The 25,085-nt window shown below is 39.8% G+C and overlaps 1 protein-coding gene across 5 annotated transcripts; it reads right to left on the minus strand.

The window, feature by feature from the left end:
• Positions 1 to 3,227: 3,227 nt before the first annotated feature.
• Positions 3,228 to 24,510, minus strand: ppfibp2a (PPFIA binding protein 2a). 5 transcript variants are annotated; one of them, XM_039795884.1, is made up of 23 exons: positions 24,485 to 24,510; positions 23,250 to 23,497; positions 18,590 to 18,676; positions 17,461 to 17,574; positions 15,671 to 15,802; positions 13,591 to 13,896; positions 13,187 to 13,279; positions 11,699 to 11,810; positions 10,825 to 10,886; positions 10,085 to 10,163; positions 9,798 to 9,922; positions 9,657 to 9,724; positions 9,508 to 9,568; positions 9,122 to 9,260; positions 8,098 to 8,239; positions 6,758 to 6,886; positions 6,334 to 6,484; positions 6,036 to 6,147; positions 5,655 to 5,743; positions 5,382 to 5,504; positions 4,916 to 5,041; positions 4,617 to 4,805; positions 3,228 to 4,520 (listed from the first exon to the last, which is right to left on the minus strand). In XM_039795884.1, the coding sequence occupies exons 1-23, from the start codon at positions 24,501 to 24,503 to the stop codon at positions 4,299 to 4,301; spliced, it is 2,928 nt and encodes a 975-aa protein (XP_039651818.1). In that variant the 5' UTR covers positions 24,504 to 24,510; the 3' UTR covers positions 3,228 to 4,298. The 5 variants fall into 5 exon arrangements, with proteins under 5 accessions (XP_039651818.1, XP_039651820.1, XP_039651823.1 ...); XM_039795886.1 differs by lacking the exons at positions 23,250 to 23,497; positions 24,485 to 24,510 and adding an exon at positions 22,019 to 22,563; XM_039795889.1 differs by lacking the exons at positions 13,591 to 13,896; positions 23,250 to 23,497; positions 24,485 to 24,510 and adding an exon at positions 22,019 to 22,556.
• Positions 24,511 to 25,085: the final 575 nt, after the last annotated feature.

Here is a 25,085-nt window from a genome sequence, read left to right on the forward strand (position 1 = left end):
GTCCAGAAACTAAGCATGAGTGAGTTGCTTTGGCTACCAATAAATAGGCCCCTTGGCGCCAAGGGGGCTGATCATAACCAAGCTCTCCTACTTTATTTTCCAAAACCACGTCCCATCATGCATGTTTTGGACTTCCACTGTCACCATTTCTATGTGGTGAGTTCAGATCATTCATTATAGATGACTATAACTGACTTTCCAAGTAAATACTATAAAACAACATCTAAGCTAGATAAGGCTGTTACATGGTATGCACTGACAAACAGCCTGGTTTATGGTGGCTGGTTGTACAGGAAGAGATGCGCTCTGAGGTTTGATGGGGCAGAAGAAGGCTCATGCAGACGGCTGGCTGCTCATTTTGACGGCGTGTCAGGGTTGGCTCGCAAGCTGCTATGCCGCATCTGGGTGATGCAGTCATCATTGTGGCAGGCCTGTCAGAACAAACTGGTGCGCTGGAGACAGATACAGCTTTAGTGGCTGGATGGGGAGTACGCAACACATGCACCACCCTAACATTGAATATGTTCCCCAAACTGGCAAGCTGGTGGCAAGTTAATGACAGGAACGACCAGTGACATCATATAAAAACATGATTACGCTCCACTAAAGACATCTGAGTGTGTCCATAGATCAAACAGACAGGGTGATGACTTAAAGCACTTACACACTGGCATTACTTTAAACAGGAGCCTTGGTAACAGAATAAAAGTCTGCATCTATAATTTAAATGGCAAATTTCACCACAAACGTGATGCAGCATAAACAAACATTAAGCACTCACACGCACGCGCACACACACGCACACACACACGCACACGCACACACACACACACACACACACACACACACACACACACACACACACACACACACACAGAAAATAGATGAGAGAAGAGAGAGGGCTCAGGCATTGCCAAGAGGGTTTTTTATTGCATCACCAATGCAGTGTTTTTATTTGTGATGTATTCAAATGAATTGACAGTCTCAGTGGGAGAATATTTGTTTAATCATTAGCAGACTGTTTGCAAATTATTTATGCAATGTAAACCATGATAATTTACTTCCACCTTTTTTTCTTATACTGCCATTAACAAGTAACTTGGAAACTAATAAATGTCACAATCGCTTTCACTTAATTAAAACAATAGGTATCATATTACAAGGTAAGATGTCAGTCATACCACAGTCTCCTGCACATAGCAATTTACTGCTAAAGCGTTGTGCGAGAGGGTGACACAAATAATAGCTATTAAACTGTCAGCTAGTGGAGGCTGGATCACATTACTGAAATTAGCTAAAATGCACAATTATTAACAATGCCATCCTCTCTTAACACATGTGTACACACATTGCTAAATACACACACACACACACACACACACACACACACACACACACACACACACACACACACACACACACACACACACACACACACACACACACACACACACCATTTGGTTTAAAATAGGGAGAGTTGCCTGTCTGTATTATTTTTTAATTGATCATTTGTATTGTGACTGAGTCTAAAAGGGCTTCTATCATTCTATTCAGTTTCTAATATTGGACTGTCCATCACCCATCTAGCCAATGCACAAACTCCAGACCTCTCACATCAGACTGAGCCCAGTGTTTGATTAACTATGTGTCATCATCTCATGTCCTTTCTGCTGGCATGATACCCATGATCCAATCTGTCCAGCTCAAGGTGTAATTACAAATGTAGTAATGCAGTCCAACAGATCACACACACTCTTATAGTAAACTAACGACCAAGGCAGTGTGACTGAATCAAAATCGCATTCTTACTGACTGTCAAATATCTACAGTAGAAAAAGGGAAAATTAAACAATAATGCTAAATGACAAAGAAGTTAAATACTCAGTGGTGCACCTCACTGAGTCAACTGTAAATGTTCAGCACTGCTAGTTTATGACCCATGACATAACCACAGGCAACACTGACATCTGCTGGTTTAAAATGCGGATTTATTTTTATAAAACCTACAACTTTTTCTTAATGTATAAGCTGCCTTTTATGTATCACACACTTCCCAAACAACAACAATCTAATATTACAAGTTTCTTCTTTGTATTTCAGACTTTTACATTTGCAAAACCCACCATCCCAATCCTCATTCATGCAGCCCTCTCTTTTCTATTTAACATGGATCAATTGAGTTGTGTTACACACTTATCAACAGGACTAATTTATTTATGAACCTGTCATTTGTAATCATTGATCAGGATGTTCTCCGTTAGGGAACTAATGATATGCAGAGGTAAAAGATTCCCTAATTATTGTGTTTGGTCTAAATGAGGCGTCTGCAAGAGGGTTCAGAGTGGGGATGACTGCTGCCCTGTCTGCCACACTAACAGACACACCAGCAGAATCCTAGTAGATTCATTAGGACTGAAATTGGTCATTTATTAAGACTTTGTTTTGTTACAGCACTCAGTCTGTGTAAAATGGAATACTCCAACCAATACTAGTTCTGTCTCATTTGGCATATACAGTAACTGCATAACAATTACAACACACTATATATTATTAAATGAAGTGGACATTAGTTAAAAGCATACAAATATAAAGCCAGAGACATATTTTTTATGTCTGCTACATTTCATTTGGCCTATGAACATACCCTGCTAAAAATGTCCTTTCAGGGCTCTCCCTTCTATCCAGTAAAAATAATTAGCCAGTTAATCGTTGATGGGTGCAACGCAATCTAGGGATCTTTTATTTGGTTTGAGCTACCCACGAAGAGAATTATTTATTTTGAAAACCAAAAATGCAATACAGCACAGCATGGCACTTATTTATAGTTAACCAATTAAATTGTCAGAATTGCATCCCTGAAACTATTTTACTTTTTTTTTAAATGCAAAGAGTCAAAGACATGGTACTTTGTACAACAGCAAGGTCTATCAAGACATAGTCAAAAATAGTTCAAATTAAAGCTGGATATTGTATTACATTCTTTCTATTATATAGCCTACTGTACTCAAACCGTAGAACATCTTTCTGGGGTCAACAACATTCACTGGACGACTGTCTATAACTGCCTCTGTATAAGCAGGAAATGCTCCTAAACTCCAGATTATGTTTTGGTGAAGTTGGCAATCATATTATTTTCCTTACTAGGCAATACACAAACATTTTTTAACTGTGTGAAAACAAGCCAATTTTTCAATTGAAGCTCTTAATATTCACCAACAAGAGGATCATTGATTATTTGATTCATTTATTTTCATTAACTCACCAACCAAATCAAAACAGATTATATTGCAGTCTTGACTGCTATGGCAGCTATTAAGGCTCCTCCCCTTCAAAGAACCTGGGCTGGCACAAACCAAACCTCCTGTACAATAGTGTGGTGCCAATCATTCTTGTATTTCTGATTTTTGACCAGTAGTGGGCAGTCCTAGATCAACTGCACATTTAAGATCCTAAGATCCATCCTCAGGAAGTGGGGTGTCTCTCTAACTATAATGAAATATACTGCACCAATGCTAATAATTTTCTGAAATTAAAAAGTCTCAAAACATAAACTTGTAAACTGCATTTGTTACTCACATAAGTCCTGTATGCAATAATTGAGCTGAAATTTGATGAAGCTGTTTAGAGACAGTGGTACGCATTTAAGCACCAGATGGCAGCAAAAGCATTTGCTTTGATGGTCTCCAAAATTACAACAAGACTATGGTAACTGTTGACCTGGTGCTTATTATATTACTGCATATTCATAATGATCAATGAAACAAGGCAACATTTGGATAGGAGAATTCTATACAAACAAACCTGATTCGAAGGTGCAGAAGAGTAAGTGTATTGTCAAGAAACAAAATTATTTAATTTTTCATACAGAAGATGAATCGAAGACATTCTTAAAGTAACTGGTGTCACTTATTATACTGTGCGGTCAATCCAGATATATAACAAGAAATGGTCATCAACATTCTAACTTAATCTGCAGACGTTTAGATACAAAATGGTCAGTAAAATGCATAAGTAGAAGCTGTGGAATCCAAATGTAGATGGAATGCAGAGAGCAGCTTTCATAAAACATTTAACACAATGTCACCTTTCATCACCATTTTAGATGAATGTTGCATTAAGCAACATCTGGTTAAAAATACATTAACAACAATTAACATCACCTGCTTAACACAGCATTTTTGCAGCCCATCCAGCAAGTCACCTCATGGATTAATCTTGGGTACTTTTCTGCATCAGAATTTCCACTGATTCGCAAAGTCACTTAGAGAGTGATAGGGGAGTATGCTGTATTTTTTAAATTATTGTTTTGGGCTATTAGCCAGAGCTTTTATCCCCACCTGCTCGCGCCTCTCAGTCTGTCTGTCCAAGTTGGGGCTAAGGCCCCTAAGTGCTGCAGAGGGCAAGCGAGAAACTCCATTCACTGTCAACGCTCCAGTGTCTATTGGGCAGATATAGTCCGCAGATTCATCAGGTTTCCTCTTCCTGAGGTGACTAAATTGAGTGAAACCCAGCTTCTTTGGCTGAAAACACAACAAAAGTCCAACTCATTAATTAATCATTTAGATTTTATGCTGCTTCAACTACATCAAATTGTGATTCTTAGATTGTGCTCTTACCTTTACTTTAGCAGTGGTAGTGAGGGGCACGTGGCCTGTGGCATTGCCATACTCTCGCTTCTCCTGCGTGGCCTGATGCCCCACCAGGGCAGAGAAGGCAGTGGCGAGGTGGCGGCGCAGCAAAGTCTTCTGCGGAGGAATATTTAACAGCAGGGCCAAAGTCTCTGAGCTGAAGCGAGGCTCCAGGATCTGTGGAAGAGCATATTGACAGCAGGTGAAAGCAACAAATTTTGGTCTCCAGGAATGTAATGTAAGCATGTGAAAAACTTGCAGACAAGCTCGAAATCTACATGACTTACAATCAGCCCACCATGAACACCGCTGCCCCGTAGATTGGGGGCATACTCAGCTAGATCCACTGCTCTAAGCCACTCCATCACGCGATGGTTAGACCACTGCACCACCTCTGAGGGAGAGGGCTGTTTCTGAAGAAGTTAAAAATAGAACGTATTAATCATTCATCTTACTCGTAACAGTTTGACCCTTCTACTAAATACACTGGAAGTGGGCAGAATGAAGTTTAAACAGTGCTGAGGCTTTGGAGGCAAGTATACAGTATGAAAGGAAAAACATCAAAAAGCATTTGATGTCTGTCTGTCGCCATCTTGTGGGCAACTCATGTGATGACACCTATTCACCATCTAAGAGCAGAATTCACACAAAAACTGTAGCATAACATACAACATAAAACATATATAACTACTACATACAACACTCCCTGGCACAATCCCCGATTTCCACTTACTACTTTCCATCTCGGCTTACCTCTTCCCCTGGCCTACGTCGAAGACAGTTGGGGTTGAACTTGTTGGCATGAAGGACATGGATGGCACATTTAATACTGAGATGATGAAGCTGGCTGGTGACCTTTAGAGTCAAGAGGTCATTCTGAGTGAATGGCAAAAGAACATCAGTGAACTTTATAGAAAGAATACAAATCCATACCATGTTTTTAAATCATGTCAGTGTAATTTAAATGTGTTTGCAGGCCTCCACTTTAATAGAAAATGTTACAGTAGATGCGTGGTTAAGTCTTACCACTGTGAGGTATTGTATCATTCGACCATCCACTCGAGCTTCATGGAAGTGGTCTTTATACTGAGGCAAACCAATATCATCCAACCAGCCTAAATGGGTGAAAATCAGATATTAATTCACTTCACTCACTAAACTTTTGAATGCTGAATCAAGTATCCTCAGCTGTCAAAACACTGTAATAGCTCAGTTAAGATACAGTTCCTGGTTTTGAATTCTGGCCATATTTGCATGTTTTCAAATATATTTACATCTCACACATGACATGTCTTTGTTTGGTTTGTGGCATGAGAAGTCCCACTCTCTATTTGTAGATCTGATCCAAATGAGAATGCAGTGTGAGAAGTTCAAAATATGTAATACAGTATGTAGAAAGAGTCTTACGGGTGACCCAGATGTAGTCCAGCTCTGACGATTTCTCTATAACTTTAGTGGTGAATGCCTTCAGAGCAAGCTGCAGCTTCTTCCTGTGCAGTGGATTCTTCATACCCATCTCCTGAGGTCAGAAAGGAACGTTTGTCACAATAAAATCAAAGATTGAGGAATAATTCGTGGTTTAACCACACACCATGCAGTTTAATTTCGTCCGATAAATCTTTTTTAATTTTCAAATTTATCAATGGATATTTCTTTCTCCGATCTAATACCTAAACACTATATATATCCTGTTTTATGCTCTAACCTTCTCAAAGTCCTGAGGTGTGGCAGACAGCAGCATCTGTCCATTTTCAACCCACTGCCTGGTGAGATTGACATACTGGCCCAGTCCATAGTCCTCCAGCCAGCCACATACTTGCTCCTTGGTCCACTGGCTGAATGGAACATTCATATCACTGAAATAAATATAACACAATTCAAATAATTTATTTATAAATGTATTACATGTATTTAAAATGGTCATCTTAATGCATGAATCACATCATACATTTAAAACAGAATTTGTTATGCTAAGAAAAGCCGTCTTTTCATTTGGGTATTTAAGAAATGGTGGAGGCGGGAGAAACCAAACCAGATTATTGTAAAGCAGCAAAGTTTGCGACTTAATAACTTAAAATAGGAGTACTGTACTACAAAGTCAGGTTCAGTAGAGGCACACTGAGCTTTACCGTGCAGAGTCATAAGATTCGGGGGTCCTGGTCAGTCTGGGTCCTGCTGTCGCACGCAGTCCACCTCTTCTAAACTGACCGGCATCTGGATCCGCTGCCTGGAGCCCTCCAGACTGGGTTCTTCGAAGTCTGTATGGGAGAGGGAGGGTAAACATGTTAGAAACTACTTTCACATCATTGTTGATACTTATACCATGGTCTGGGTGATTCTGATTGGCTACAGGGTGTCAATAAAAAAGTGTTACCTACTAAAGGAGTTCCGGTGAGACTGACTGTTTACTGTTCTAAATGAATGCGCTACATTAAAACAAAAAGGAAATGTGAATCTGTTATTTCCAACACTGTGATGTGCTTAACTGCCTCGTCCTCTGAACACCACAGGATTGCGCTAACACACAAGCTGCAAGAAGTACGTTTTAGTGCCCCTCTGAACTGACTTTGTTTCACAGTGAATAACGTTATCTCAAATCCTGTTCACTGTTCAGGTCGCTACTGGCTGCGGCTGACAGTAACATTACACATCGCGGATAAAATTGTTCGTAAAAGTTGTTTTTGGAGGACAATGGCAATGGATAGCTAGCTTGTTTTGTTGTTCAACATACTGTCAAATTAGTTTTACTGATTGCCAACTGTACACAATGTTATTGACTTTGAATCTTGCTAGCATAGCGTTAGCTTTCTGGCTCGTAGCTAAGCTGAAGGGTTCTACGAGCTGAGCGGACTATAAATATCTCCCGTTGCTAAGGGTGGCAAGTCGTATCAAAGGTCCTTCCTTTTTGCTTGGAGGAGTGAACAACGTTTGCATTGCATAAGAACCTTATAGGATGGGAATGATTGTTCCAGGTATTAGTCAAACCGTCAGACGTAACCAGAGAAACAGAGTTATAGTTTGGAAAAACTTTAGATTTCAATTGTAAAACAAATTAAAATATGAACTAAATGTTTTAAAAATATTTGGCAAGTGACCATGGTATAAGCGGGTTAATGCCCTTTAAGGTGTCCATTGTCAGGTATTAATGGACGACAGCGAGGCATGAACCGTCCGACGCGCAGCGGAGGCCTTACATATAAATAATAAGATGTAAGATATACTGTATGTGATAATTGAAAATATTTTAAGCTACTGTAGACTTTTAATGCTGAACGTCAATAACAGTTATCATTATCACTCAACGTCTGACAGTTTTGTGTAATTGTGTTATTTCAGTAATGATATCTTGATCTTGAGTGTTTACTTGATCAGTGTGATAGTAGGCCAAGTGTAGTAGTAGAAGGATAGTTTCACAAATGCATAAATTATTTCTTAATGATTTTTTTTCAATGTATTTTCCCACACTCACTTTCCCCAGAGCCTTTTAAAGCTCCTGTTATTCTTCATGTATTCTGGTGAGCCCACAGCCCGTTGGCCAGGTTGTGTGTTTGCTCCAGAATGAACAGGGGAATTATCACTTGAAGTGCTGTCATCGACTTTCTCCAACTTTCCTGTAAGAGGTTTCAAAAACACCAGTCAGTGAATACTACATGGTATAGAAATATAGTATAAATTGTATGAATGTACTGTTGAGGGCTACCTATATGCAACATTACATAGATGCATTTAATTAGTAGTTAAAAATGGCAGTTTACCTGTAATAATTAGCAGACATAGCCTCACTGTAATCTTGCCAAATAAAACATTTCAATAACGGGAACTTTGAAAAGTTTAGACTATCCAAATATATAGTCCCCTGTAGTTGAGGCATTGTTAAAGACACAATCTTGATGATGATGATGACTGAGTAGAAAGCAGTGAACGTTTTTATCTCTCTCTTTGCATACCAAACAGAACATTTAGAGCTATGTAGCGCACGTGTGGCGGTCTGCCTTTTCACAGTGCTCTATTCAGGAGAGGGAACACAGGTTACAGACCATTGAGTTCAGCAAATAATCTGTTAATGCCCTGTGAAAATGAAGGGGTTTTAGCTACATTTTACAAGGTGTGATTGTTATGATATGGGCTGCAGTCAGTCACCACTCTACAGCAGAACGCACCAGAAAGAAATCAGGGTGGGGCTCAAGTTAAAACTGTTCAGTGAAGCTGAGGAAGGATGGAGCTGGGATGAATGTGGTCAATCAGAGTAAGAGAGAGGGTGTGTTTGGTAAGAAAATCTATCCCATGATACATCTGCTCTGTCAGGAGCCTCTGCAATTACATGTGATCAAAGGTACAGTGGTCGTCTGGTCAAAGGAGAGTGGTTTGCTCCAAATATGAGTACTTCTCATGGGAATTACTGGCCTCAAGACTAGTCCACAGAAAAAGAAAGTCTGATCCTACATAAGGGATTATTACTGCACACTTGACTGAATTAATATGTCTGGATTTACTTTGGCTGGAGTCTCCATCTTCACTCCCATCTGGAGACCTTTGACTCTGTATTTCGCTGCTGCTGTCTTCGCTCCCATTCTGCTCTGACAGAGAGGAATTCACAGGCAGCGTCTGACTTCTGGTGTCATCCAGACCACTCTGGATAAACCACACACGGATACAAATAGAAAAGACAATAACTGTAAATATCTGTACAAAACCTGATACTGTACAAATTCTGAGTTCTCTCATGTATCAATTATGTAAGAAACAGCAACAGTAGCTTATATACTTTAGAATAATTAAGGATCAGAATAATTCAGGGTTGGTTATATACATTAACTTAAACTAAACTAAATGATGAAAATTATTGGTATATTAGATCTGTATGATGATTATAAAATACCTTTTGTAAAGGTGCATTTGTTAGGTCGTTCATACTACTTGAGAAGGTCTGTGGTTCTGTTCTGAGAAGATAAGAAAACAGTAATCTCAGTAAAAATTCAAAAAAGAGATATTGGCAATTCATCCATTGATGAAAAGCTGCTTCACTACCTGGAATCACTGTCCTTCTGGGCTGATGAAATAGATGTTTGTTGGGAGGAAGAACTGCTTGTGGAAACCTGTGGAGGGTATTAAAAATTTTTGTATGTTTATGCAAACAAAAAACTCGTAGCTGAACTTGTTTGTACCCACTTCAGACTTTACATCCACTGATTTTGCACTGGCAGAGTCAGTATTCTTCATCAGTACGTGCGCCTCTTCATCACTGCTGCTTGATGGAGTCCTACCATTTGACAATGAACGAACAGCAGGTGGAGCTACAGTAACAAAGAGAAAAGATTATTTTTCCTTAACTTGAGTAGTGGCGCATGTTTCTGTTAAGGAGTGAAGTGTGGTGGCTTTCATTGTGCTTAACATTGTTGCTAACATAATACTAATGCCACAAGGGAAGGATAAAGTTGTGAATTGATACCGATTACCTTGCCTTGTGGTGTGAGTGACCTCTCTGAATTGCTTGCACTGATTCAGGAGCAGAGTGAGCTCTTCGATACGTCTGTCCTGTAGAAAAAACAGAGAGGAAACCTTAAGGTTAGGAAACACACATGTAGACTATCTGCTTCACTCTATTGCTGACCGATACGCCACACAAACGTCCCTCTTTCACCATATGGCCTTTACATCAAAGTAGTGGATAGGGAGGGGATTGACAGAGGCCTGGCTGGAAATCTTAGTTGTGGTAAGCAGCTGCATACAGAGTGTGTGTTTTGAAGTGGTGCCCATGCCTGGTTTTGTCATGGTTCTCTTAATGCAGCTCACTCCAAAATTAGGCTTGGCAGATCGAGGCCTACTTAAGTGTGGCTTTGCCTGAAATGGCTCGCCTTGGGGTGTGTGTGCGTGTGGGTCTTCAGTAGTGTGCCATTGCAGGCCCTCATCTGTGAGTCTTTAAAGTCCAAGATTCTCTGGGAGGGAGAATACAAAAGCCCCTCTGTACTATAAATGGATGGAGGGTGGTTCCCTTTCAGAAATGACAACATCAAAAAACAGTTACCTTCTAACCTTTTGAACAGCATGATGATATCAGCTGTATATACAGGCCAGTAAGAAACTTTACATTGTAGTAAACTGATGGCAACGCACAAGCTGCATAATCACATTCTGTAGCTACAGCTGTGTTGACCAGAAAGAGAAAGGACAGGTTTCTAGATCACTGGCAACTTACCTTTTCATCATTAGCAGCGGTCAGTGATTTCATTCCACTCCTAAGGTTCTGCAGCTCCTGATCTATAAAGAGAAATCCAACATTGATTATTTGTATAGGCAGCTCCTTCTGTCATATAAATCAGCATTTTGTATATAGACACATAGTGACATGTTTAGAAAGAAAGGATAGGCAGAAATACATTCTAGCATGTTGTAGATTTATTCCTCACTAGAGTGCCTTTCAAACTATGTATTTTTAGATTCACCCAAGCCTCTTTTTAATCTACCAATCATAGCTTTGGCCATTTCCACTTTCACATTTTTGATAAACTTCCTTTATAACTTGCAGGCACACAGGCAGCATTGCTGGTGAGGGACAGTGATTATACTAAACAAGTACCCCAGAGATGTGTTTATCTATGCCAGACAAAATTAATCAAAAAACAAGACATTATGCTCTCAGGAATTCATAAAGACAATGAAAAAGCCAAAGGGAAGAGAGATTGCATCGAGTCATTTTGGAAAGCAGTTGGTGATTGTAAAGCTGCCCCTCAGAGCAGAAGGAAACAAAACATAATTCAATACAGAGACATGTCTGGGGTAAGAAAATTAATGAAGGATCAAAAGTAGACATGGCCCATGGGTTTAAATTTATTTTCATTAAGTACTGTTCAGGCTTACATTTCCTGTACATCTCCTCTGAGAGAGAGATAGAGAGACAGAGACCCATGATGAAACAGGTTATCAGACTTTCCCCACAGCTATTACTGCAAGTTAATGTTTGCAAAAAGGAGTCATTAACTGTGTCACCTATCAGGCTGGGTAACTCTGTCAGAGTGAGAGGCTGTTGTTGGCAGGTTGGTTAAGGGCTTGAGGCTGGGTGCTTTGCTTACCTCTCTCCGAGCTCTCAGGGGATGGAGATGATCTGGCCAGCAGCTGATTGTGCAAGCTCTCGATCTCAGCGTTCTTACTGAGCAGAAGCTGCTGAAGGCTGCTGATCTCTGCCTGTGGGTGTCACACAATGAGGAATCTTAGCAGAAAGGACACGCAGGTGTGTGCACTGTATGTGCCAAAACACGTCTGTTTTAACGTGCACAGCTAAAAGCGCTTTTTTCATACACAAAAACCAGACATCAACATGGGTCTTAGTGCCTGCACTTGAAACTCAAATTTAGTAAGATATAGGTTGTTTATTTTTCACTACATATATATAGAACAGTTACAACAAAGCAGAGACATGGTTCTTCTTTAAATTTGAAAGAATCAAATATTAGGCCATTCTTGTCGGGAGTTGATAGTTTGTTTTAAAATAAGTTGCAGAGTATAAAGAAAAAACAGATGGCAATAAAGATAAGTTCAGTCTGATCTATTTACCAGTGTTTTCTGTCTGTATAAGTTGTCTAGAGGAAAGTGGAAGGTACACTTTTTGCCTCATGTACTCCCTGTTTTACTCAAAACATTACTCCCAAGTGGTTTGTTTAAAAAGATAGATAAAGTTACATAAACTCACACAGAAAAACGTGTTTATATAGCTCAGTATCTGCCATATCAACATCTGTAGCCAATTACTTGAAGGTGCATTAAGTAATTTTCCTAGCTTGATTCATAAAATATTTTTCGAACAATCTACCAAAGCTCCACACTGAGGATAACACATTCTGTGAAATATAATATTTGTTTTTGCATTTTGCAATTATGGGTAAACATCCAGTTGATGGAGAGATACCAATAGGATATTTGATGAACTTATATAAATAAAGAACGGCAGATGGTAATATACAGTATTCACATACACTGCAAACCAGGGTGACCTCCTTTGAGAACTACCAAAATGGCTGAGCTATGTGGATAACTGCAGCCTTTAAAACAAGTATTCCCTTTTAACTCTAATGCCAATCTAAATCTAATCTGTTGTGACTATAGGTTGACCAGGCCACACTTATATGAATGAGTAGTAAAATCAAATTGCTGTTTGAATGTGCAGGCACAATATATCTTACAGAGACATATATTGTACCAGAAGGAAGACAGCAATATTTGAATTTATCAAAGAGTTAGAGCAAGTAAAACTGCTCAAGAAAGTTTAACAAGTTGAATGCTATGGGATCATGCCAAGGTATACAAGTGGGGCATAAAAAAAGGACTAAGCCATCATTAAATCTATTTCTACAGGACTTTAAAATGGAAGGTGAAATAGTTCTCAGACTTCTTAAGAAAATATACTGTAGGTGTTTGTGCAAAACAGAATGACTCACTGTACTGGCTGGAACATCGGATTGGACAGCATTTAGGAAAGTTGAGTGGACAGTTAGCAGTGGAATTTGGGCACTGATGGTGTATTGCAAAGTCTAGACACCGTGAAAATCAGAACTTTGTTTTACCTTTGTTGCTTTGAGTTTCTTCTCATAGTGTAACTTCTGATCCTCCAGGTGCTCCACTTTGTCCTTGAGAATCCTGAGCTCTTTAAGTAAGCCCTGAAACAGAAGGCATGAGAACATTTAGCTAGCTTAAAATATGCAGGTGTTGTTAGTCAATTTGCACATTGGCCTTGCATTACACACACTATTAAAGATGACATGAAATGCATGTATTAGTTGTGCCCCACACGGATACATAGCTGATAAATGTGATTTTTTTTTTTCATATAGATCGAGCAAGTTGCACAGTGACATTTAGTGCTGCTGAGGATATTTAGTGAGTGCTTGTTTTATTTGCATCTACACACACCAAAGTGAGACAACCCATGCTGTACACAACAGAAGTCATGCAGGCAGGCTGTGCCTACACTTTCTTCTCCACAGTAGTATTGCTGCTCTGCATCTGAGCTACCACCTTCCAGGTTGTGTGCATTCCCATCAGGCCCATCTGAAGCCTCTTCTAGTTTGTGCATCAAGCCTGGGTTTCTGTCACAGGACGGCCCGATGGTTGATCCCTCGCCCTCGGTGGACTCCGTGGGGCACGAGCCGCACGACACTGGAGAGCTGTTGTCAGCCGGGATCTCCAAGGCCTTTTTCTCCTGGATCTTGCTATTGATCTCCTTCTGAAACCTACACATCTGCTCCTGCAGCTCACTAATGAAATTCACTACAGTCTGGCAGAGGCAGTGGGGGGAAAATAGTTGAGAGAAATGTTTAATAGGAGAAGGGGAAATACTAGGTGTTTATGTCAAATCAGTTTTCTCATGTCTACATAATCTGATAATTTAAATCCTGAGAAAGTGTAAATTTGGTCTTCAGCCAAAATACATCAATATGCTAGTGAGCCTGTATTAGAAACACAAATCCTTGGTTTGTTTAATACAGACACGCTAGGGCCAGTCTCATCTGGTTCAACACATGTTTTGTATTTGTTCATGAACCTGAATCTTTGATTTGACCATAATTGTATTAACATTATGCTGTGCCGTATTTCTGAATTCAAAAAAATCCAGTTTAGGTACTTTGCATTGATAAATTGTAAGAGGTGTGAGTAGGTTTGCCATCTTTCAGAGGTGATCAGTGCCCATGTTCCTTCAGAAAGAGTGTAAACAGCCGCCGAGCTATGCCCGGACTGTGGACAGAGGAAGTCTCACTTGGGGTCCGGTACAGCGGATATGACAGATGATATGGAGTGCCTGCGTGGCTAAATTTAACTGTGAGCTTACTGGCTCCACAGCAAGAAGGATTCCACATGTTTAGTGTTTGTGTGTGTGTGTGTGTGTGTGTGTGTGTGTGTGTGTGTGTGTGTGTGTGTGTGTGTGTGTGTGTGTGTGTGTGTGTGTGTGTGTGTGTGTGTGGACATGTTTGTGTAGTAGAGGCAGCACGTGGGAGGCCAGTAAAGTTTTCAAAGCTGATTTTTTTCCCCCATTCTACTTAAATCCTAGCAGCTGTTGTAGGGAAAGTTGCGTTTGTGCACATGATGAAAGCAGGATTAAGAAGTGCTGAAACACTGCTGTCTACTAAATCACACGTACAGTACACCGTTACTTTCTGCTTAGGAAATACAAAGCAAATCAAAACACCCAAACATATTTAAATAAATCCTTTTTTCATGTACTTTATGCTGTAGATGTCAAATGTTTTTGGGAACATGGCTCATGTTAGGAAGAAGGTCCTTTTTTTCATGGCTATGTCAACCTTTACCCACTACCAAGAACAAAATTCTCTGGGCTGAAGCCTACACACACTCACATTTATCCCGCCATCCATCATGCCAGCTCTGCTATGCAGGAACTCTTTTAACCTGAGTACATAAAGGCTCTTTGACCAGCAGTGTTTTGATGGTAACTACATACATTATAGTATCCTGTCTGGTGGTAGTGCTGCTTTCTCTGCTTCCTCTTTTCTCCAATTCATATGGCCACTGAATGCCCAGGATGCGTGCTGGTAACCTAACACATCGGTCTTAAGCAAATACATGATTTAGTTCAAACTGACAAAAATGTAAACCCCTTGGAGACTTTTTTCCTGTGGACTTTGCCCAGGAACAACAGAGCCAGGGTTTGGGTGAATGTTCCCCTCCGTCCGTCCAGAAAGTGTTTATGATCTTCCATAAAATCCGCAGCTGACTTCAAGGTTAGATCCATCAGAACACAAGGCAGATTTTTGTGTGTACCCTCTTCATTCCTGGCAGAGTTAGGTTCACATTTCCGAGGACTGAAGTAACACAGAAGTTCTGAGGATTTTAGCTAAATAATGCTACTAATTAAAGAAAATTAAGTAAATAAAGCCCAGTGCTACTCAACATGGCAACCTTGTTTTGATGGATACATATTGGCTTTAAATAAGTTCTGACAAACAACACAACCATACCTACAGATTGTACTGCATATTAAAAATTAAATACCACAAGGAAGTATGCATATTTGGCTCTACGAGAAGCCCTACCTCTGCTTTGTGCTGCCTTTCAGCTCCATGGCTCTGTTTTCCCTCCATGTCTGCCAGCTTTAGTTTCAGGTAGGACACCTCCCCCATAAGATTCAACTTCTGGTTTTCCAGTGACGTCCTATGCAGGAGTTCCTGTTATTAACAACATACAGCATACAAACATACATAAATACATAATCCCTTCAATGATACACAACACTCAATACTCACTGAACAAAGGCAACATTAAGTATGAGGGAGAGCAAGCTTGCTGTTCTGACAGTCAATTCAGACAAACTCACTGGTTTAGCAGCCGTTGAGTGGCTAAATATACACAACCCATGACCACTATTTATAATGCCTATTTCACAGCTCGCCCAAAGTACACAGCAGAGAGAGAGAGAGAGAGAGAAAGAGAGAGAGAGAGAGAGAGAGAGAGAAAGATACCAAAAGCATGCAAAACATTCATAGAAAGAAAATTAAAATAACGTTGACAGGTGCATTTTCCTATCAGTGAACCGCTGGTGCTGAGGAAGACTATGGGTCTGCTATACAGTTCTGTGACTATCTGTCCTGAACGGCTGTTAGCCTTGAAAGTTAAGCCAGGCTATGCGGGACGATGTATTACTAATTTGGTGGATGTCAAGCAGGTGCTAAATCACTTAAAGTCCAGAAATGAATATCGGAGGCAGGCAAACAGTACATATGGATACATCCATTTAAAACTCTGGCTTTGGAAAATATCTGGGCTTCTTCTAGAGCATACACATGGAAAATATTAGAGCTTTGTCACCAGGAAGAGATTTACGGCTCAGGTCCAAAGCCTCATAATGACCACGTCTCCAAGAAACCAGCCCTGGCTGCCCTTTAATACACTGCACACGTACAACACCGTAGAAGTAGACATTGAGCATTAAGCACGCAACTCATCAGATAGTTCAAAAAACACATTCCTGGCACCCATGCAATTAGTCAGAATAGGGTGAAACTGTCCACTTTTAATGGAAATTTAGAGCATTAGAACAGCATTATAGGAATGATACATTGATTCTGTGTAATACCTGGTTCATCTTACTCCAGTGTCTGCCTGCAGCAAAGGAGGAGTAAGTGTATTTCCCTCATGGATACAATGGTTTCAAGTTTCTAGCAGTTTTTAGTAGATTACAGTTTAATACATCCAATCCATTCAGTGTCCTTCGTAGTGTTTAGCAGAGTCTCTGTTGTAGATTATAAGTCTAAAGCAAACAACTGAAAGTTGCACACACTTCTAGCTCTTAAAGGAGCACCACCCCTATTCTTTCTCCCTCCCATCTCTCCACCTTTTTCAGCTGTTCCTCCCTTACTCATTTGTCCCTCTCTCCTTTCCTGTCTCTCTCTCTCTCTCTCTCTCTCTCTCTCTCTCTGTGTGTGTGTGTGTGTGTGTGTGTGTGTGTGTGCGCACGTGTGTGCATATGTGTGTGCGCGTGCCTGTGAGTGTGTGTGTGTGTGTGTGTGTCAGAGAGCATGGCGCTCTAATCACCTGCCCAGACAGAGCAGTCTGGCCCTGCATGAACACAAAACAACAACATAGTGGCATTATGAGAAAAGATAAAAAAAAAGATCGTTGCAGAAGACTCATATTTAAAAGATAGAAGGACAGTCTAGGGCCCTGTCAAATCTCATTAAATGGTAGAACAATATTGATATAAAAGCCCTGGATGGCTCATGACGGAAGTCAGACTTTCCTGATTTTGGTCCAGTAATACATCAAGCATTTGGTATTGAGAAAGTCCGGAGTAAGATTATTTTGTTTAAGTCTTAAAGCTGTGTACCTGCTGTAGCATCTCCTCAGTGGAGTTGAGTTTGTGCTGATGCTCCACCAGAGAACTCTGTAGATCGCTGATCTTGGCCCCCTGAGCTTCCACCTGGTCTGTCAGCACACTTACCTGTGTGTATTTGTGTGTGTGGAAAGAAAAATAGTAGAGTTAAGACTCTTTTTCTCCACAATAAAGCTGTTTTGCCATCATTTAGTTTTACATTTTATCGCATAATTGCAGCATAGACCGAGGAAAATACTTTAGGCCTATGATTCTCTCTTATACTACAGAGATTATCACAGTACACATTAATTCCAGCTATTTTCATATAATTGCTACCCTCAATATTTGTTGAAATTTCTACATACTATGTGCCAGATCAAACAATGCTGTTTCCTTTGAGAAGAAATGAATGATCCTTTGTGCTCACTAGGTGCTTGCGACACTTCAGTGGCTCCAGTAATCTTATGAGAATGCAGGTTAAATATAAATCTGCGGAGAAACTATAAAGCCACAAAATAGCTAATCACATGCGAAAAAGGCCAGTCTGACCAGCCAACTGGAGCGGATTTTCTAAAGGAATGTTTTAATGTGAAGCCTGAAAAACAAACAGGGCACCTGCTCTCAAACACACCTACACGCTACAGCACATGGTGGTGCTAGCCTCAACCTGTCTGAGATAAGCACTTGTTCAGCAGTCCTCATAACTACACACACACCTACACACATGCATATGCAGACAAAGACATCACACAAAACAAGATATTCTAGTGTTGTAACAGCACCAAACCCAGCTTTAAAACTGTTGCTTCGCCCATCCAAAAGAAAAACAAAACAATTAGGCAACATTTACAACACAACACTCTGAGCTACCTTTGCCCTTCCTTTCCTTGTCTCTCTCCTCTGGCGCTGTTATGTGATATGGGCACTGTTTAGAATCAGTTCCTGCTCACGGTGTGGTGTCATAGTTCCTCTTTTCTTTGAGCAGGCTTATACCCAATGAAATTGATTCACCTTTATAAACAAATGTCCGGGCATGCTTTAGTTTAAAACCTATTTAAAGGTCATGTAAATCTTACACAAAAAGAGACAGACAGAGATCACATTGTTTTGTATTTTGTATGTTAGGAGTGACAAATCTCACCTGCAGAATAAGTGACTCTTTGTCTCCCTCCAGACGTGATAACCGTTCCTGGTAGGACTCACTATTGCCAGATGAATGGAGGTTTACCTTCAGAATAAAGGCCAGCTGTTAAGTTCAGTGGGTACACTCTTAATACAGAACAGTTGCCCTGTTGGTTTTCTTTATAAGGTTGCACTCTCAGCACAAACACACAGATGCGCGTACACACACAAGTCTCAGTCTCAAACTTTGTTGTGTCACTGGTGTCTGTCAAAGCTTTGCAGGTCCTGTGGCCGGGTTAGCTCAGTTGGTAGAGCAGGCACACATATATAGAGGTTTACTCCTTAAACGCAGCAGCCGTGGGTTCGACTAAATAATAAATAATAAATAATAAATAATAAATAATAAATAATAAATAATAAATAATAAATAATAAATAATAAATAAAGGCCTAAAAATGCCCAAAAAATAATCTTAAAAAAAAAGGTTTGCAGGTCCTAATCCAGCAGTGAACATACAACAGTACAACATTTAATACCGGCTGATGAGTGGAAATTAAAAATTTTGTCTGAGCTCAGGGCTGACTGTGCAGTCAGGGATATTTCAGAGCCATCAGTGTGCAAGGGAAGCAAAGTGCAACCAAATGGGCTCAAATTTCTCAGAAATCCAGGCTTCAACCACAATTATGGAAACATTATGTAGACCAAAGTCCATCATCCTGAGCCAGCAAGTGGTTTGCAATCATTTTAAAATACCATTAAGCCTTTAATATACTATTTGAGTCAGACTTAAAAAACACTGAATACCTGTGTTTTAGAAGTATAATATTTGAATATACAGTATGCCTAAGTGTTATTACAGATATTATTTTATGTAACTTTTGGTGATCAATAGCATTTACGTCCCACACAGTCGCTCCTCGGCATAGTCATTTTTCTTTTCAGTTTCAGTTAGTTCAGTATTTGGAAATAATAGTCCCGGGCTTACTTTAAGTGGATTGGGGCCAGCCTCCGTAGTTCTTGCTGTGTGCTTAATTATAAGGGACAGAGCAGCGAAGCTGCGTGGACCCTATGTATATATAGCATTGCGTCCAGCTTTTGCGTCCCGCACATGCTATATACTGTACATACCATAATTATTATTATTATTATTATTATTATTATTATTATTATTATTATTATTATTATTCCTAAGAAATCCATGTTCCCATGCACGAAAACTCACCAAACTTTGCACATAAATCCAGTCCTATGCCAAACTTAATCAGTGCGATAGGTGTGCTAATTGTCCTGATGGTGGCGCTACAACAGCCATCTAATTCCAATAGAGCAGAAACTATGTTCTGCTGTTACCTTGTAGCAATTTTGAAGTCCATCACTCTAAGTTTTGCAAAAACTACAAAACTTCTTAAACCTATCACCTCCCACGTTTGTTTAAAAGCGACTTCATCTCCAGACTGATATCGACAAAAATATCGATTCATCATAAACTGAGCACACAGTGCTTTAATTTTACTGCATACAGTAATATGAACAAATCCTGCAATTTCCAGGATTTCAAATTAAATGTTTTATGTTCATGGAAAAAATTGTGATCTCATCTACGCATTCAGTCAATGCAAAATAGAGCATCTTTAAACATCAGTTTGGCATTTATTGATATTTGTGAAAATAAATATCAGGCATCTCTATGTTGTCTTAACCAAGTACACAAATTCTCAGAATTTTCTAATGAGAAAATAATTTTTTATATTTATATAAAAATTATATTTATATAATTTTATATATATATATATATATATATATATATATATATATAATAAAATTTCAAGCACCTGGTATTGCAAGATGATCATACACCTATCTAATCAGGCATTGTGCTGTGGACAACTGCTCTGCATATTTTTAATGTGTGTCTCTGCATTAACACACCTGATTCTGATTAACAATCAGTCCAGTTCCAGTTTAGGAAAGTCATGTTATTGAGTCAACCCAGGCTGACTCAATAAAATATAACCCAAATAGCTAGAGGAGTCATTACCTGGATAATATCCCACTGAGATCCATGTTTCCCTTTGTACCCAAAGAATGTGAGTTTAAAGCTCAACGGTCACAATGACACATATTGATACACAAATCAGCCATTGTGCTTTGGACACCTTCCCTGCGAGTTTAAAATGCTTATAATTTTGAAAATGTTTTTCAGCCAATTTATCCAAATAATCCAATCCTAGATCCGCCTCCTAACTACAGACATATCCAAACTCCCTTTTATTTCCGAAAAACCTAGGTAACGCAAGTGCTTTGCAACTTGGACTACAATACTTTACCATACAATTACTAATACAGTAATGTAAATAATATCCAGTGAGGTCTACGTGAGGTCTAACGAGCAGCACTGATCTTTAAGAGCTTTACTAACACACCATAATTACAATAATAATAATAATAACAAAGATCCATATTGTAATTTAATTCAAAATAATATTCCAGCCATCCTTTGTGAAACTGTCACAGAGATGTTGATTCAACTCAACAGTGGTTTAGGTTTCCAATGTGGTTGAGCTGAGATGAAGTAGAAGTAATTACAGGGCTATCATATTGCATTGCATTTCATAGTACAGGTGTTTCTATTTTTACTCTTAATGCTTTTCATATTTTAATATCCATGATGCTTGTATAGCACCTTGTATATTGACTTGAACAGTGTTTTATAAATACATTATACTTACTAGTCTTACTTATTTACTTTTCAAAAGATTCCAAACAACGTCTTGAAGATTAGTCATACCTCTACGAAAAATCAACTATTTTGCCCGTGTAGATTATTGAGTATAGCTAGCATGTCCTCGCTCCATCATGAACCCGAGGCTCAAAATTGTACATAATAATGATTGACTAGTGCATGCATGAAAATGCTTCCTCTATGGATTTAACATTCAGTAAGAATTATAACCTAATGGAGGCAGTGAGAAGGACTAATGTCTTCTTAATGTTAGCAAGATGGTATATGCTGTCCAAAGATCTCAGCTGACATGCATATCCATTTATCTTTCACCTCAAACACTTCAAGCTTGTGACCAGTTTGGCGTACTTGTTGTGCATTCAACAATTCACCCATGTGGTGATCCATTTACTATCTACCCTAAAACAAGACGTGTGGCATTTCTGTAATCACATAGTAGCCAGTATTGGTATTGCTTACTTTTTCCAGTCCACAAGGAGCTTGTATATCAGAGTGCATGTGTTGCATTTTTTGCAGCACGCCACTTTAACTCCCAATCAAAACACTTCACAACTCTTGCTCCCAAATAATCTACCTTGGCAACCATAATTACGTTGTAAAAGCAACAACACTGCAAGAGCAAAATAAACAACCAAGATCCTTTGTGCGACTTTTGGTGCCGTATGAAAGCATGAAGAGCAGACATGCAAGTGTAGAATGTCTTACCTTCCTAAGCCAGGCAAAATGTCTGTAGAAGTCAATATCATACTCCATTCTGCAGGCCCATTGTACTGTAGGTCTGGCTCTTAATGTTAGATACTAAGAGAATTAAGTCAGTGCTATAAAGCTGAAAAGAGGATGAACAGAACCAAAATCCACACTAAAACAAAACATTGGCTCTTAACTGTGATGCACTCGATCTCTCTGAATCCAACTCTCCTTCTCTCACAGACCCTCCATTACTGCAGTCATAGAGAGAGGACCTTGGTCCGTGTGGTTTGAAATCTGGGCAGCCTGAGACTTTTAGAGCTGAGGCGAATAACTCCAAATATGCCAGTTGGCTGTACTCCCTTTCTTTCTTCTCTTCACTTTTTTCACTTTCTTACTCCCCCTTTTGCTTTCTCCTGCTTTCCCTCTCAAGCACACTTCAATTGCTTCAGCAATTCAGCTGCACCTCATGATATCTCATCTTTTTCTGTCCTCCCTTTCTTTCTCCCGTACCTTTCTCTGTCTGTCTCTAGCCCTGTCTCGCTCCGTCTGCGGTACCTCTCGGTCAAGATCATTTTGTGGGGCTTCCTAAAGGGGCACAGGGGAGAGGAAACTTTCTGCAGCACATGCTTGTCAGATGTGGTGCAGAGCAAGAAGTCAGTAAAGACGACACAGAAGGGGAGGAGGAGGCAGCGCAGGAGACTGAAGGGGAACCGGTGTGTAAAGTTGACAATATTAAAATTGAAGTAGAGTAGAAGTGGGAAAATACTGGTGGTGGCTAACATGGACCAGACAAACAGATAATTGGAGAAAAAGGAGGACAGGAGTAATGCAGAGGCACGAGAATGAAGGAAATAAGGGAGTGAAAAGGGGGAGCAACTGCTTGTACTTTAAACAGGAGCTCTGGTTCTCATTACCAGAGCAGTTTGCAATAGATCCAGCTTCCAGCTCACTACTTCTTAGCAGACAGGAAAAAGCCCTCTAGACTTTGATGGCCAGATCAAAGACCACCATATCACACAACTAATAAAACCCAGGGACTCATGGACCAGTAGAATGTAGAGAATGCATAGTATATGCCTTTGCACAATTCTAACATAACCCTTTCTCATAAATTGGATTTTGGATATTTTAGATTGGGTATTGTATTTGCATACTGGGTGTTATATAATGCTGTTCTGGTCTGTCATCCATCTCTCTTTGAGTTGTTAGGGCCTACAGATGTGTACAGAAGTGATACAGCACTTACCTCATCTCTCTTCAGCCATTTTAATATTACATGTGCTGTATTAGTGGAGACATGTTTCCTGAGAGAGTCCTGTTCTTCATCACTTCCTTGAACCTCCAGCACTGCCCTGAGGGCCTCAGTCAGTTGGAGAGTCTTGAGGGCAGGGTCCACAAGTGTGGCAAGGGCCAACTGTGAGGTACCCTCTGAGGCCTGGCAATCCTGGCCACCGAACCGCATAAGAGCACTGAACAGCCCTTCACCCATTTTGCCTAGAGGAAAGAACAACAGGAAATCAACAGAGAAGTAACTGAGAAAATCTGATTACAGCATCTTAATTTCTTGGGCATCAGATTATACAACTGTTCAAGGGGTGACTGGCAGGCTGCAGAACAATAAGAATAGTTCCAGAAATGGCCTCTTGAGGGTGCTATTGTGCTCCAATGTTGCTCTAGTGGATGTAAAGCAACACACGTAAACAGCATCAAATGGCTGTACACTGTGGTTTCCGAAGTCCACAAATTAGAGGTTTAACTGATACTGTAATCATCATGTCTAAGTTGCAGAAAGTACTTATCATTTATGCCATCTGAAGTTGAATTAAAGGTACAGTAATGCAGTCAGGACACAATGTGGTATAGTTTTGTAACGTATGTATATTTAATGACAGTGCGTGATTATTAGTTGTCATCTGTGGTGTAGTAAGGGTTAGAGTCATTAGAGTGTGCTAATGGTTGGACTGTCACCTCTATTAATAGAACATTGCCTTCTCAACCTGTGCAAAAACACCAACAGACTGCTGAGGTTGTGACAAACAGCTCTGAATAAAATGTATCACCCCTGCTAGAAAATACAGAAGGGAAGACACAGCAAAGTAACTCTGAGTTCATGCAATTAGTGCACAGTGAGGTTTAGAAGCTCAAGGAGAAGCAATAAAAGTACAAAAGCGTTTGCCTGATTGAAGAACATTGAGAAGAAAGATTCCAGAAAGGTACTCATCTAATCAAAAACACTGCTCATTTCCATTTCAATCAAACCTCTCAACACTGCTAAAAACGTATCTCTCATCCTCAACAAATGTTTTACTGTTTTCTTTTCTAGCTCTTGTTTGTAACTTATCCATCGCAATTTCAAAATATTTTTTTCTATGTATTATATATGTATGTGAAAACCGGGTGGATAGCACCGGTTTTATGGAGGCCTGCAATTACAAACTGGGCAGTCTATTGAAGGCCTGATAATGAAACAAAAACTCTTACCAGCAATAATGTCATCCATTTGCTCCAAGGCAGCCTCCAACACGTGGCTGGCATTTGACGCCATGGCAACAAACTTTTTCGTCTTATAAAGCAACACTAGTAGATCCTCATTCAATGGTACAAAGAAGAGTGCTAGCTGGTGGAATGAGAGACAGTGAGAGTTCTTCAACAGAAAGACGTGTCGCAGACTACTCCCCTTTCTTGTTGCACTTAGATCCTTTTTACACCAAAGCTTCAAAAGCTGTCCTGACATCTGAGTGACTTCCAAGTAAATAACCTCCTGAAAGTGGCTTTTGGGTCCCCTTTCATTTTGTGGCAAGAGGCATGCTCATTGTCAGTGCTGTTATCCACATGAGGCCAAAGCTTGTATTTACTGTAGAATAGTTTGTTTCGTTGTTTCTATAAATAGTAATTGTTTGTTTGTATATATTTTCACTCCACACCAACTACATTCGTGAATGAATTTTTACCAGTTACTGCAAAAAAAAAAAAAAAAAAGTGGAAGAGGCGAGGATACCCATATATTTAGCTCAAAACCAACTGTTTTGGTCAACATTTGTTTACGTGGAGCCACAGAGGTCACAGCAGCACATTGGACCAT

This window comes from Perca fluviatilis, chromosome 3 (assembly GCF_010015445.1).
Source record: "Perca fluviatilis chromosome 3, GENO_Pfluv_1.0, whole genome shotgun sequence".
NCBI classification, from domain to species: domain Eukaryota; kingdom Metazoa; phylum Chordata; class Actinopteri; order Perciformes; family Percidae; genus Perca; species Perca fluviatilis.

What these genes read in the sequence shown, in the direction of transcription:
- ppfibp2a (XM_039795884.1), bottom strand. An exon ending in AAGAGTCACTTATTCTGCAG is followed by an intron (nt 17,575 to 18,589) that starts GTGAGATTTGTC and finishes AAATACACACAG; the next exon opens with GTAAGTGTGCTGACAGACCA. An exon ending in GTGTTCATGGTGGGCTGATT is followed by an intron (nt 4,806 to 4,915) that starts GTAAGTCATGTA and finishes GCTCTTCCACAG; the next exon opens with ATCCTGGAGCCTCGCTTCAG.